General features: G+C 37.1%; 1 protein-coding gene across 3 annotated transcripts in view; it reads right to left on the bottom strand.

The window, feature by feature from the left end:
- cap2 (cyclase associated actin cytoskeleton regulatory protein 2) overlaps positions 1-14534 on the bottom strand; it is a 55553-nt gene that overhangs the window by 21072 nt on the left and 19947 nt on the right. For all 3 annotated transcript variants that reach the window (XM_067426068.1, XM_067426067.1, XM_067426070.1), the window contains exons 5-6: positions 12089-12166; positions 1-46 (exon numbers count right to left, since the gene is read on the bottom strand). The exon at positions 1-46 is cut by the window's left edge and continues 98 nt beyond it. In XM_067426068.1, coding sequence (XP_067282169.1) covers positions 1-46; positions 12089-12166 — 124 coding nt within the window. The remainder of the gene's footprint in view (positions 47-12088; positions 12167-14534) is intronic.

The following is a 14534-nucleotide window of genomic DNA, read 5'->3' as shown; positions in this document are numbered from 1 at the left end:
CATGGATCTGGTCTGAGAGCGGTCTGAGGAGATCCACCAGCTCTGTCTGATGGGGAATAAGCCATCAAACACAACTTAACATTCATTTGTGAAACTAAATCTATAAAAACATTGTTTGTTACAATTAATCACTAAAAGATTGCGATCACGATTCAAACACCCAGATGATCTGATTCCTAAATGACAGCGATTCATCTGCTAAACCTTTGACAAATCTCAGCACAGCGTTCTGATCCAGAGATCGCTGCTGTTATATATAGATATAAAAGTCTTCTTAACCACACAGTATCTTTATTTCTGTCTTACAAATATTCATTTCATCACAGAAGTACTCGCCTAATCAGCTTTTGAAAGTAACTCGACGCTATAATAACAGCGACTTATTTAAAACAATTATACAACTGGACATTTCCTTTAAATAGATCATATTTATATATATATATATTTTAAGAGTAATAGTGAGTGAAAGAGGGTGTTGTGAAATATATTAAACAATAAATGTGTTTTCATGGAATTTTACAAAATAAATATATACACCGATCAGGCATATCATTATGACCTAATATTGTGTTGGCCCCCTTTTGCTGACCCGTCGAGGCATGGACTCCACTAGACCCCTGAAGGTGTGCTGTGGTAACTGGCACCAATATGTTAGCAGCAGATCCTTTAAGTCCTGTAAGTTGCGAGGTGGGGCCTCCATGGATCGGACTTGTTTGTTCAGCTCATCCCACAGATGCTCAATTGGATTGAGATCTGGGGAATCTGGAGGCCGAGTCAACGCCTCAAACTGGTCGTTGTGCTCCTCAAACCATTCCTGAAGCATTTGTGCTTTGTGTCAGGAGCATTATCCTGCTGGAAGAGCCACAGCCACCAGAATACCGTTTCCATCAAAGGCTGAACATGGTCTCAGCAATGCTTAGGTAGGTGGAGCGTGTCAAAGTAACATCCACATGGATGGAGGACCCAAGGTTTCCCAGCAGAACATTGGCCAAAGCATCACACTGCCTCCGCCGGCTCGCCTTCTTCCCATAGTGCATCCTGGGGCCATGTGTTCCCCAGGTAAGCCACACACACACACACACACACACACACCCGGCCATCCACGTGATGTAAATGAACACGTGATTCCTCAGACCAGGTCACCTTCTTCCATTGCTCCGTGGTCCAGTTCTGATTCTCACGTGCCACTGTTGGTGCTTTCGGCGGGGTCAGGGGTCAGAGGTCACCCTGACTGGTCAGCGGCTATGCCGCCCCATACGCAACAAACTGACCTGCTCTGTGTATTCTGACAGCTTTCTATCAGAACCAGCATTAACTTCTGGAGCAGTTTGAGCTCCAGTAGCTCGTCTGTTTGATCGGACCACACGGGCCAGCCTTCGCTCCCCACGTGCATCAATGAGCCTTGGCCGCCCATGACCCTGTGGCCGGTTCTCCACTGGTCCTTCCTTGGAGCACTTTTGATAGATACTGACCACTGCAGACCGGGAACAGCCCACAAGAGCTGCAGTTTTGGAGATGCTCTGACCCAGTCGTCTAGCCGTCACAATCTGGCCAAACTCGCTCAAATCCTTACGCTTGCCCATTTCTCCTGCTTCACACACATCAACCCTGAGGACAAAATGTTCACTTGCTGCCTAATATATCCCACCTACTTACAGGAGCCGTGATGAAGAGATCATCAGTGTTATTCACTTCAGCTGTCATAATGTAATTGCCTGATCTGTGTTTATTTAATTATTGATTTATTTAATTAATGATTAAATTATTTCAGAATAAATTGGTACATTTAGTTGTTGCTTTATTAAATTCATTATGTATGCTATTACCTCCAAAGTAAATCTATAAGTAAAAAAGTTTAAACGGAAGTTCATACACAAAATTGTAAAGATGCTGCACATTTGTTTCAAAAAGTATTAGTGTGTTGTTTCAAATTGAGTCAAGAACCCTTGGATTGTGTAGAGTAAAAACGTCTTTGTTGTTGTCTATCTGGAGTTGTTTGTTGTAAACCTGCTTGTTTATTTGTTATCATGAACAGGCCGATTGTTTTTGTACTACATTGTAGAGCGACCTTGGGTTCATGAAAGGCGCTATTAAGAAAATGAACATATTATTAATAAATAAACATATTTAAAACTACACTGTGTAACTTTTTTAGTTTATTCTTAGCTAAAAACACTTAGTTCTTTCAAAAATATATGTGCTCATTAATGTATATTTACTTCTTTCAAGTAATAAAGTATTCTCGTAAGTTTATAATATGCCATTGAAAATACATACGGGTGAGGGGTTCGAATGCCGGTCGCCATGTTGCCCCTCCATCTTGAAAGTACAGTAGCCAAAGAGGGACATACCCGTAAATTCAAGCTTCGCATTTTGCGTTTTAACACGAATGTGTTGAATGTGAAGAGGGGGATTGCCATGTTAATCTTGGACTAAATCGGCCACCGTAGGAGTTAAAACGAAATCACAATTGAGAGGAACAGAAACTATTATTCTCTGGATGGTCATATACCTTTTCACCGCTAGATGGGGGAAAATATCACACAGTGTAGCTTTAAATAATGTCTGCAGATTTTAAATTGAGTCACATGGAGACACGTGATAGTAAAAGCTACTCAAGTCCAGTTTTGATTTGAATGGGCTTTAGAGCAAGCCCAGAGAAAATCACTGAGCCTGAGGCACCCAAGCGGACTTTTAATAGAGGGACCGTTTTTCCAATGAAACGTCCAGCGAGCTTTACCTCCCTCCCACTCGGCATTCCAGCCCGTGATGATGGGAGATCCCCTGGCCTTGTAAGGCCCTGTCCCGTACTGATGTTTACAGTTTACCTCTGAACAACGAGCAGAGGGAACACACTGTTTCTTTTGTTAAATGAGCGTTTTTATATTTATGCTTGTGTTCCAGCAGTTGCCATGTGCACCATTTCAGTCCGTTTCGTAAGAGGAGTATGAAAACGACGGACTTCTCCAGACTAAAAATACCGCTTCTTGTTTGTAGTCAACTAACATTCATGTGAAATTAGGTAGCACGAAATCCTGGCTGACCTGACCTCAACCTCCTCAGATGAGCAAACAGGACGGACTGAGCATTGCTCGCACATCAGGTGTTTATTCATCTATATTCACGCTTTTGAGGACTCATCATTGGTCTGTGCTGTCCAGGGTTGTTAAGTGTGTGTGACAAACCCTATTTACATAAATTCCTCCCATAGCAACATGCGCATGATTTTCATTTTCTGTGAACAAAGGCGCCTCTTTCACCCATCATCTGACATTACGGCGCTTGTTAAAGGGTTAGTTCACCCCAAAATGAAATGTCTGTCATTAACTCCTCTCCCTAATGTCGCTCCACACCCATAAGACCTCCGTTCATCTTCACACACAGTTTAAGATATTTTATATTTAGTCCGAGAGCGTATGCAAGTGTATGCACACTATACGTTTGTTTTCAATCCTCAAATAAAGATTCAAACGGTTATGAATCAGCAAATTGATTCATGATTCGGATCGCGTGTCAAACTGCTGAAATCACGTGACACTGGCGATCCGAATCATGAATCAATTCGCTGATTCATAACCGTTTGAATCTTTATTTGAGGATTGAACACAAACACGGAAGAGAAGACAAAGCTGAATAAAGTCGTAGTTTTTGTTATTTTTGGACCCAAATGTATTTTGGATGCTTCAAGAGACTCTAATTAACCCACTGATGTCTCATATGGACTACTGTGATGATGTTTTTATTCCCTTTCTGGACATGGACAGTATAGTGTGCATACACTTGCATACGCTCTCGGACTAAATATAAAATATCTTAAACTGTGTGTGAAGATGAACGGAGGTCTTACGGGTGTGGAACGACATTAGGGTGAGGAGTTAATGACACACGTTTCATTTTTGGGTGAACTAACCCTTTAAGACACTGTCCGGAGAGCCTTTGCAGTGTCGTTCTGAACTTCCCTTCCCATCATGCTCAGCCACAGGGACGGACAGAAATAGCCTCTGCCTATCTCTGAGCTATGAATGGAGGCAGACAGGAGCTAAGAGCTTTCTCTGCAGATTATGAATCGCACCGTCAGAAACTGAGATTGCATGCAAGTGTGGACTTAGCCATTACTGTTTTTGCGCAAATATTATATATATATATATATATATCCATTCTTTGAAAAAAAAATTTTTTTATATATGTATATATAAAATGTTTTTTATTATTATTACTACCACTACATAATATAAAATTATAAAATTAAGTTAAATAAATAAAATAAATAAAAAATGTATTTAAAAGTTTCAAAATGAGAAATGGACAAATATCCTCTGAAAAGATTAAAAAAAATACAAATATTTTTTATTTATTTCTTTAAATAGCATGTTATAAAATTGTAATTTAATTTAAATAAAATAATTGCTATATGATTTAAATAAAACAACTTTAATTGGACACATTTTGGTTGAATGAACGTTGATTTATATTAAAAGTTCAAAATGACCACAAATTAAAATATGGATAAAATAAAATAAAAAAAACTTTATTTTTATAAACAATTCAAAAAATAAATTGTAATTTATTTAAATAATATAGTATAAAACTGTCAATATAAATAAAATAATATATATTATATATTATATTTGGACATTAGTAGTATGATTTATGTATGGAATATGGTATAATTTACATTAAGGTTTCAAAATGACCAGGATAAATATCCTCTGAACAGACAAATTAGACCTAAATAAATTTTACACTTTTAAATAACAAATTAATATGAATTTTATTCAAATAACATATTATAAAATTGTATTTAAAAAAAAATAATATTAGAAAATAAGTGTAATTTAAAAGTATAAAAAATAGAAGAATAATAGAAAAATAATAGAAGAATAAAAATAAATAAATAAATAAATAAATAAATAAATAAATATTATAAATAATTGGACATATTACACTCAGAAAAAAGGTACAAAAGCGGTCACTGTGGCGGTACCTCTTCAAAAGGTACACTTTTGTTCCGTTTAGGTTCTAATATGTCCCTTTAAGGTATCACTGATCACCCTTTTTTCTGAGAGTGTCGCGGTATGAATTCTGTTAGGTGTAATTTACGTAAAAGGTTTAAAATGACCAGGATAAATATCCTCTGAACAGACCAAAAAGCTGCGAAGGAACATCTCAGTCACAGAGCGGCACAACTCAATTACTAGAGGAATTATAGAGAAACAGCTGCGGTCTACAGGCCACACACACACACACACACACACACACTCCTCATCCAGCGACAGGCCGTCACGTGACCCGGGCCACAGACACACACCGCCTCAAATATAGAACATGCCCATAAAAAGCCACAGAATGCAAGCACGGTCCCACACACACACACACACACACACACACACACACACACACAGAGGGAGAGAAAAGCCAGAGGTTTAGGGCAACTGTCCAGCATCCCTCCTGGGAGCTTCATGCACTTCACACTACTGATGGAGAGGAACAATGAGAGAGAGAGAGAGAGAGAGAGAGAGAGAGAGAGAGAGAGAGAGAGAGAGAGAGAGAGAGAGAGAGAGAATGTTTGTAGGGTATATTTATAGATGCATGCACCCAAAAACAGTATTTCAGAATTATTGCAAAGCTGAGCTGGTGTGTGTGTGTGTGTGTGTGTGTGTGTGTGTGTGTGTGTGTGTGTGTGTGTGTGTGTGTGTGTGTGTGTGTGTGTGTGTGTGTTGTAGTACTAGAGATCTTTTCTTAGCATATTCAGGAGTGTTTTTCCATTGGGATTTGTGGGAATCATTTGGAGAAACCCCCTCCCCTCCTCCCCTGACCGTTATCTGTCTATATTTAACTGTTAGATTGTTGCTGCTGGGGAATTATAGAGTTTGTATAACGAGAAACAATTGCATAGTTTGTATTGCTTTTAAGTTCTTACGTCCGAAATACATTTTAATATCAGTTTTAAACTCAAATACACACTAAAACAAGCTTGTTGCATTGGTCAAATATGGACAAACCCAAGCATTGGGTTAAAATTTATATTTAAAAATGTAACCCAACACCTGGGTTTGTCTAAATTGTGTGTAAAGGCACTTTTTCACACCACTTGACTTGATGAATATAATAACGAGCAAATATAATAATTAAAAATAAATACTACATTCTTTTATCAGCATCCAATGAGAAACACCTTAACGTAACTTCAACAATCTCAATTTCTTTTTGTAAATACTTTTTTTATTTTTTCTAAGAACATTCTCGACATTCCCAAAATACAAATTAATTGATTAAATAATATATTATAATATATAACAACAATTTCATTTAAATAAAATAATTATAATTGAATGAAATAGAATATTATAATTTGAAAATAAAAAAATACTATGTAATGCTTTATAATAAATAATAATAATATATTTAAACAAATATAATTGAAATGTATTTAAATTAAATTAAATAAAATAGATTTTTTTATTTTATTTAAAAAAACAAAACAATTTTATAAATAATTGGGACAAACATATGCTGTATAAAAATGACCATTATCCCCTGAACAGACACACAACAAAATAACAAATTAATGTTCAATTATTTTATTTTTTAAAATTAAAATAAAATATTATGAAATATAATTTTAAATTATAAATAAAACAATAAAACAATAAAAAAAATTTAAAAAAATTTAATTTTTGGGTGAACGATCCCTTTAAAGCGGTGGTTTCGTGGTTTTCTTTCAAGGCTTGCTTGTGTTTATGGGGTGCAGTATAACATGTCTTTATACTTCTTTTTTTTTTAAACGCCGTATTTTCTTCTATTCTCCCTTTATTCCACACCGCTGTCTGTCCTTTGAACGGCTCGTTTGCTTCCTGCTTCTATCAAGCCCCTCCCTCTGAAAAACGCAATGGTCTTAGATTGGTCAGATGGCCAAATGTAGTTTCCTGTATTTCTATTGGCTGAAGCGCCAAGCACAGTTTAAGGCCATGCCCCTTCCCATTACAGGCAGAAGTCACATCTGCGGAGACTAGCGAGGGTTTATGATGTCACCAACCCAGGAAGAAGCTCGTTGTAGTCCAAACCGGCCATTTTTGTAGGCACTAAACTGCCGTAACTTTAAAAGACAATATCTCCGTTTGCAGTGAACTTTCAGCGCTGTAACTTTGCAGAGACTGTTAATGCTCAAGCAGCGACATTACACACTAACTAAAGTTAAAAAAGTCAAATCACATTCAACCGCCCCTTTAAGACCATTAGTCTGTCATATAGAGCAGAGCCTCAAATAGAACATCTGTAGTGAAAATCAAAATCAAACTCCACATCAGACTCTTTGTGTTTATAAGCCAGTGTCTGATTCGCCATCCTACTTTCGTCCAATAGCCTGTGCCTGAGATCTTCTTCCTGTTTGGGCACCATGAACCAAAGTCTGATGGCATGACATCACGCCGGCCTCTAAACTTCCCCCCCGGCCGCTGTGTGTGAATGCATTGGGAATGTGTCACATTGGCATTTTTAACACCGGAGAGGTAATCCCTATGTGAACAGAAAGCAATGTCGCATGGCTGACCACGGAGGAGAGGAAGAGGACGGCATCACAGCAGAGCAGAGCTTTTAAGGTGATTTATAATTACCCTTAAAGGGACAGTTCACAAAAAATTACTAAATTGACTCAACCTCATGCTGTTATTTTAGGTAGTTTAAAGGGTTAGTTCACCCAAAAATTGTATTTATGTAATTAACTCCTCACCCTAATGTTGTTTCACACCCGTAAGACCTCCGTTCATCTTCACACGCCAGTTTAAGATATTTTATATTTAGTCCGAGAGCGTTAGTCCACTAACCCTTTAACACAATTTATGCACTAGTCCGTGACAAAAAGACAGAAATGTAGGTTATTATTCTAACACCAGTTGTGCTGTGATGCTACGACACACAAGCATAAAAGTATGAGGCGCCACGTAGGATTTAAATCAAACTTCGCTTATCAATACATACATAACACACGTGCATATACAACTATACATTACTCGCATATACATGTATACTATTGGATGTTCAAAATACATATATGAAATACACGTGCACACTAATATGAAATCCATACCAATACATATAATGTTAATAATGAATGCATACACACTTGTGAATAACTTGCATATACATGTACACTTTCATGCATATACACCTATAAACACTCACACATACATATAAACTTCCATGCATATACACCTATAAACACTCGCATATACATATAAACTTCCATGCATATACACCTATAAACATTCGCATATACATATAAACTTTCATGCATATACACCTATAAACACTCGCATATACATATAAACTTTCATGCATATACACCTATAAACATTCGCATATACATATAAACTTTCATGCATATACACCTATAAACACTCGCATATACATATAAACTTTCCTGCATATACACCTATAAACACTCGCATATACATATAAACTTTCATGCATATACACCTATAAATACTCGCATATACATTTAACTTCCATGCATATACACCTATAAACACTCGCATATACATATAAACTTTCATGCATATACACCTATAAATACTCGCATATACATTTAACTTCCATGCATATACACCTATAAATACTCGCATATACATATAAACTCGATGCACGCATACACATCCATAAAACGCGCATACATACAAAATAAAACGTGGATGCATGCTTTAGTTGTGTATATATATATATGCGAGTGATTTCATATGTGGATGTGCGAGTGTTTCATATGTGGTTGTGCGTAAACTTTTCAGTGCAAACGGAAGGCATTTCAGTGTAAAAGGAAGTCATTTCAGTGTAAAAGGAAGTCATTTGTGTGTACACGGAAGTAACCTGCCTATATTAACCGCATTTACAACTTTGCAATCATGGAGAGGGATCGTGCTACAACTGAAGCAATAGAATTTTACGAAACTTGCTTACTTGGCGGTCCGTGTACCTTCGGATAATTTGTTTTTTCCTTTTTGTCTTCCAAACCGAAAAAATAAGAAAGCATTCCTTTATCATATATTCGACCCTCCCTATGAGAATAAATAAACAAACCTTGAGTCGTTTTTCCCCCTCATATTTTTATTTTTGTTTTAATCACACTCTGTTCTAATCCGCCAAATGAAAAAAAAAAAAAAAAAAAAAAAAAAAAAATGGATAAACAGCTTGAATATTCGATCTCAACATGGGCGGGAACAAAACGCCCCTTTCCGCTGATTGGTCAACCAAAGATCAAGCCGCGCCTTCAGTTCTCCGCGCATTGCGCAACAGAATATATATATATCCTTGTACAGATTATTAACAGAGTTTAGTGCAACTACATTTAATCTTGTTCTCATCAAACAGCCAGACTAATAAAAGAGAGAATGTTGCAGTGAAGTGATCAGCAGTCCAATAAAAACAATGCTTTATTTTTTCTGCCAGCTTAATTTCTAAAGCAAACCAGATCATTGTGCGACTCGCAACATAAGGCGCACAGAGTAAGCTAGTTAATTCGTGAATGAATCCGAGTCTTTGAACAAATCGGTTGAGTGACTCACCAGCCATACAGCCTTTGTATTATTGAATGAATCAGCGGTTCGAGCGAATCAACTGAACAAAATGACTCATTCATTAACACAGTGACTTGCTGCCACCTACTGGCAATATTTAAAATTCGTTTCATCTTGTAATTCTATTTTATATTTCTGTATTCAAAGCATTTTGTATAAAACATAAAACTAATGTCATTGCATTAGGTTATATATTTGCTCTGCTGTGTGAATGAACAGAACTCTCTCAGCATTAAATTATGTAAATACATCTATACGCAACTTCAGATGCTACATTGCCACCTTTGCAGCGCAGGATATTGGGCTGAAACAATATAGTTTCAAACTCTAACTGTATTGAATAAATTTGAGATTTTAAATTAAAAGATGGCATGCCTATATTTAATAAGATATAGCTATTTTAAAAAGGTAGCCTTGTTTGACTAATTAATATATGATGCTAATTGGTGGCAATAAATATCGAAATATATATTCATCTCTGGCTTTATTTTTCAATGTGTTAATTCATAGTTTCTAAAACATGTAAATGAACGGCAAGAGCGGATTAAACATTTCTGTTTCTGTTCTGTTTTCAGTTAAAAAGATGTAATTTAAGCGTCTTGAGTTAATGATTTTTACAACGAAAGTGATTCAATCAAGAACTTTAATAGCTCGATAAACTTTATCTTAGAGCTGTTGGTAAAGCCAAAAAACTATGTCTATTAATTTTTATATTATCTGTAAAGCTGCTTTGAAATAATATGTATTGTAAGAAGCGCTAGGCCTATAAATGAAGATTGCGCGGAGCGGAGTTCTGGAGATAAGAATGGCACGGCTTGATCTTTGGCTGACCAATCAGAGGAAAAGGGCGTTTTGTGCCCGCCCATTTTGAGATCGAACTAAAGCTTGCATCCACATTTTATTTTGTATGTGTGCACGAGTGTTTTATGGATGTGTACGCGCGCATCGAGTTTATATGTATGTGCGAGTGAGTAGGTGTGTCTGCGTGCAGTGAGTTTATATGTATATGCGAGTGTTTATAGGTGTATATGCATGAAAGTTTATATGTATATGTGAGTGTTTATAGGTGTATATGCATGAAAGTTTATATGTATATGCGAGTATTTATAGGTGTATATGCATGAAAGTTTATATGTATATGCGAGTATTTATAGGTGTATATGCATGCAAGTTTATATGTATATGCGAGTATTTATAGGTGTTTATGCATGCAAGTTTATATGTATATGCGAGTATTTATAGGTGTATATGCATGGAAGTTTATATGTATATGCGAGTGTTTATAGGTGTATATGCATGAAAGTTTATATGTATATGCGAGTATTTATAGGTGTATATGCATGGAAGTTTATATGTATGTGTGAGTGTTTATAGGTGTATATGCATGAAAGTGTATATGTATATGCAAGTTATTCACAAGTGTGTATGCATTCATTATTAACATTATATGTATTGGTATGGATTTCATATTAGTGTGCACGTGTATTTCATATATGTATTTTGAACATCCAATAGTATACATGTATATGCGAGTAATGTATAGGTGTATATGCACGTGTGTTATGTATGTATTGATAAGCGAAGTTTGATTTAAATCCTACGTGGCCCCTCATATAAAAGCATCTTTTCCATGTTAATAAGAGTTTTCGTCCAAACCAGATACATGATGATTCCATTTTAAAAGCGATTTCTATTTCTGCAACGTCGAGGCTAAAAACAACAACATACAAAGTATGGCAATGATAATCTCAGGAACTGATTATGAGCTTTATTTAGCAACATGGACGTCAGATCTTGAAAATAAAGTAAACAAGAATGCACAAACAAGTGTGTATGATGGAGATTGTTGCAGTCACTCTGCATGTTAATGTTTAAAATGGTGTAATATTTAAGAATTTGGTTGTGAGTGCAGTGCGTTTGCAGAGAGACTCCGCCCACACGCTCTTCTGATTGGCTGTGATTTTGGATTGATTTGGTTGTAAGTGCAGTGCGTTTGCATATAGACTCCGCCCACACGCTCTTCTGATTGGCTGTGACTTTGGATTGATTTGGTTGTGAGTGCAGCGCTCTTGCATATAGACTTCGCCCACACGCTCTTCTGATTGGCTGTGACTTTGGATTGATTTGGTTGTGAGTGCAGCGCTCTTGCATATAGACTCCGCCCACACGCTCTTCTGATTGGCTGTGACTTTGGATTGATTTGGTTGTACAATGTATTTGAAGCTTAAACCTATTCAAGTAGAGCCCAAAGGCATAAGCTGAGCTCTTTAAAGCTGCATCAGTTGAGACTGCACAGACAGAGTCAGACGAGTCCTCAGCTGAAGAGACTCTAAGGCACTTTTAGTCAAGCTAAACATTGGTATTATAGTGCTTAAAATATGACAAACTCTACGTGTGAGATATGCTAACAGCGCTTCATGGTGAGCGATTACTTCAAGAGCATAAAACTGTGACATGTCACACAAGTTTACATCCAGATTAAATGTAAACGCAGTTAAACACAGACACTGGTTTGTTTGTACCTTCGATGGCTCTCGGTGTGTCATGGCCATCTTGAGGAAAGTGCGCTGGATCTGGAGAGCATTGTTCACCATTTCTGCCTGTTGGATGACAAAACAATCATATATTATTGTGCTTATTAGCATATGACTCATTTCTAATGCAGCAAAATAAAGTATTTTAATGTGTCCTTTATATCAGGGGTTTTCAAACTGGGGTCTGGAGACCCCCAGGAGTCCTCCAGAAGTTTCTAAGGGGTCCCCAGAACATTTCAGACAATAAAAAGACAAAGCAATAAAGTCTACACTAACTGTTTAATTTCTAAATGTTTCTCTCCTTTCTTGTTGTATACATACTTTCCAGAATTGAATACATTTGCTTTGCACCGTTCTAGTGAGTTCTTCTCCCTGTATCTCACTCACTGGGGCAAGAACGTAAACTGCTTACATACATTTATTGTATACATTTTTTATTGAAAATGTTCTTCAGGTTCATATATCCAATATTAAGTATAGCCAATTTAAGTTGGGAAACAATATGTTGTATTTACACACACTTAATATTTATCTAACAGTTAAAATGTTTTTTCTAAGATAAAAATAGATGGATTTTAGGAAGGGGGTCCCTCATCATATTTGAGGGTCCTTGTCATCATAAAGTTTGAAAACCCCTGGTTTATATAACAAAAAAAGAAAAAAGTTATACAAAAATCAACCCCAGGGACATAAAGTGCCACCTAAAGAAACACCTAAATGAGGTGAAGCCTAATGAGACAGAACTGACCCACATAAATTGAGGCAAATCCCACATTTAGGAAAAGACTTCCTCTCGCAGAACATGGAGAACTGCAGAGATCTGTTTTACCTTAAAAGGAGCTGACTATAGGAGATAAACCTGTCTCTTTCAGCACTGATGAGAAACTTAAGATAGCTGAACGTTGCCTTTCGAGGTAAAGGCACTTCAGGGGAATTATCATGGATAATTCCCACACTTTCAGGGTCAAAAGGTCAGCTCAGCATGATTTCGGGTTAAATCAAGCCAATCCGGCTGCGGTTCAGAGTGTGGCAGAAGAGAGGCGGACAATCTCTTTTTAGAGCTCGGATGAGAAGCATAAATCAATGAGTGCGTTTACATGCACATTCTTAAGCCGATTATGCCTAATAAGCTGACAATGATCATGGTCATGTAACCGCGGTAACCCGTTTTCTTTTATTGGAGTAAGGTCATAAACACCGTAAGCATAAACCGATCGGGAAAGGGAGTTTTTTGCCTCTTACCCTGATTTTGCGCGTCATGTGAACGCATTAATCTGCTTTCTGTCGGCTTATTGAAGAGCGCATGTGTGATCGGGGACAAAAACGCAAACTTAGCAGATTTAAACACATCCAGACAGAGCGAGCGGTGTTTTGCATGAAATAAGGACACATAGCACAAACGCAGACTCTTTAAGACCCAGAAAATGTTAAAGATGTGTTCTCATCTCAGTCAGCAGAAGTAGAAGAGGTTCAGTCTAAACGCTGCATCTGGAACTGATGAGGGATAATATGAGCCGTAAATCTCCAGCTCACGCTTTATTAACATCACAACTGACGTAACATTGGGAACTACAAGGAAATAACCCGTTTATTAATAAAGTCATTTTAATGCGGTTTACTTGCGTTGTCAGTTTACTGGTGGGCATGTAAACGCACCCAATGAGTTGGAACAACATTGCAAATATAGACACACACTCTCTCTCTCTCTCTCTCTCTCTCTCTCTCTCTCTCTCTCTCTCTTTCTCTCTCTCTCACACACACACACAAACACACACAAACACACACACACACACACACACACACACACACACACACACACACACACACACACACACACACACACACACACACACACACACACACACACACACACACACACACACACACACACACACACACACACACACACACACACACACACACACACACACACACACACACACACACACACACACACACACACACACAGTTTCCCTCTCCTCTTGCGGTTCCCACTCATGACAGGGAACAAACACCAGAGGTGGACAGTAATTAAACACATTTACTTTAGTATTATTTTTTTCTGTAAACTTATGACTTTAACTTCACTACATCTGAAAGACAAATATCGTCCTTTTTACTCCACTATATTTCTATCAAAGTCGAAAGACGTTTGTGTCGCAGCTTTGAAAGTCAGTGGATGATTTTTTTCTTCTTTAAAAGGTGTTTGGGTTTTTGCAGAAAGCCTTTCAGGAATCACTCTTGAAGAGTCTCGTGAAGTTCAATGATTTCACAGCATTTATTAAACACTGATTTGTAGTTTAGAGCAAAATGGAAGACGACGGATGTCAAAATGTTCATTTTGTGGAGTATTCACCTGAACAAAGTTGATTCTGTCTTAAGTGAAGGTGAACAGTGTGAGAATATCAGATGTGTATCAGTGTATTGGATCCGT

Source organism: Pseudorasbora parva, chromosome 19 (assembly GCF_024679245.1).
Source record: "Pseudorasbora parva isolate DD20220531a chromosome 19, ASM2467924v1, whole genome shotgun sequence".
Taxonomy (NCBI): Eukaryota; Metazoa; Chordata; class Actinopteri; order Cypriniformes; family Gobionidae; genus Pseudorasbora; species Pseudorasbora parva.
The sequence above is the reverse complement of the archived record's forward strand: the minus strand, read 5'-3'. Positions and strand labels throughout refer to the sequence as shown.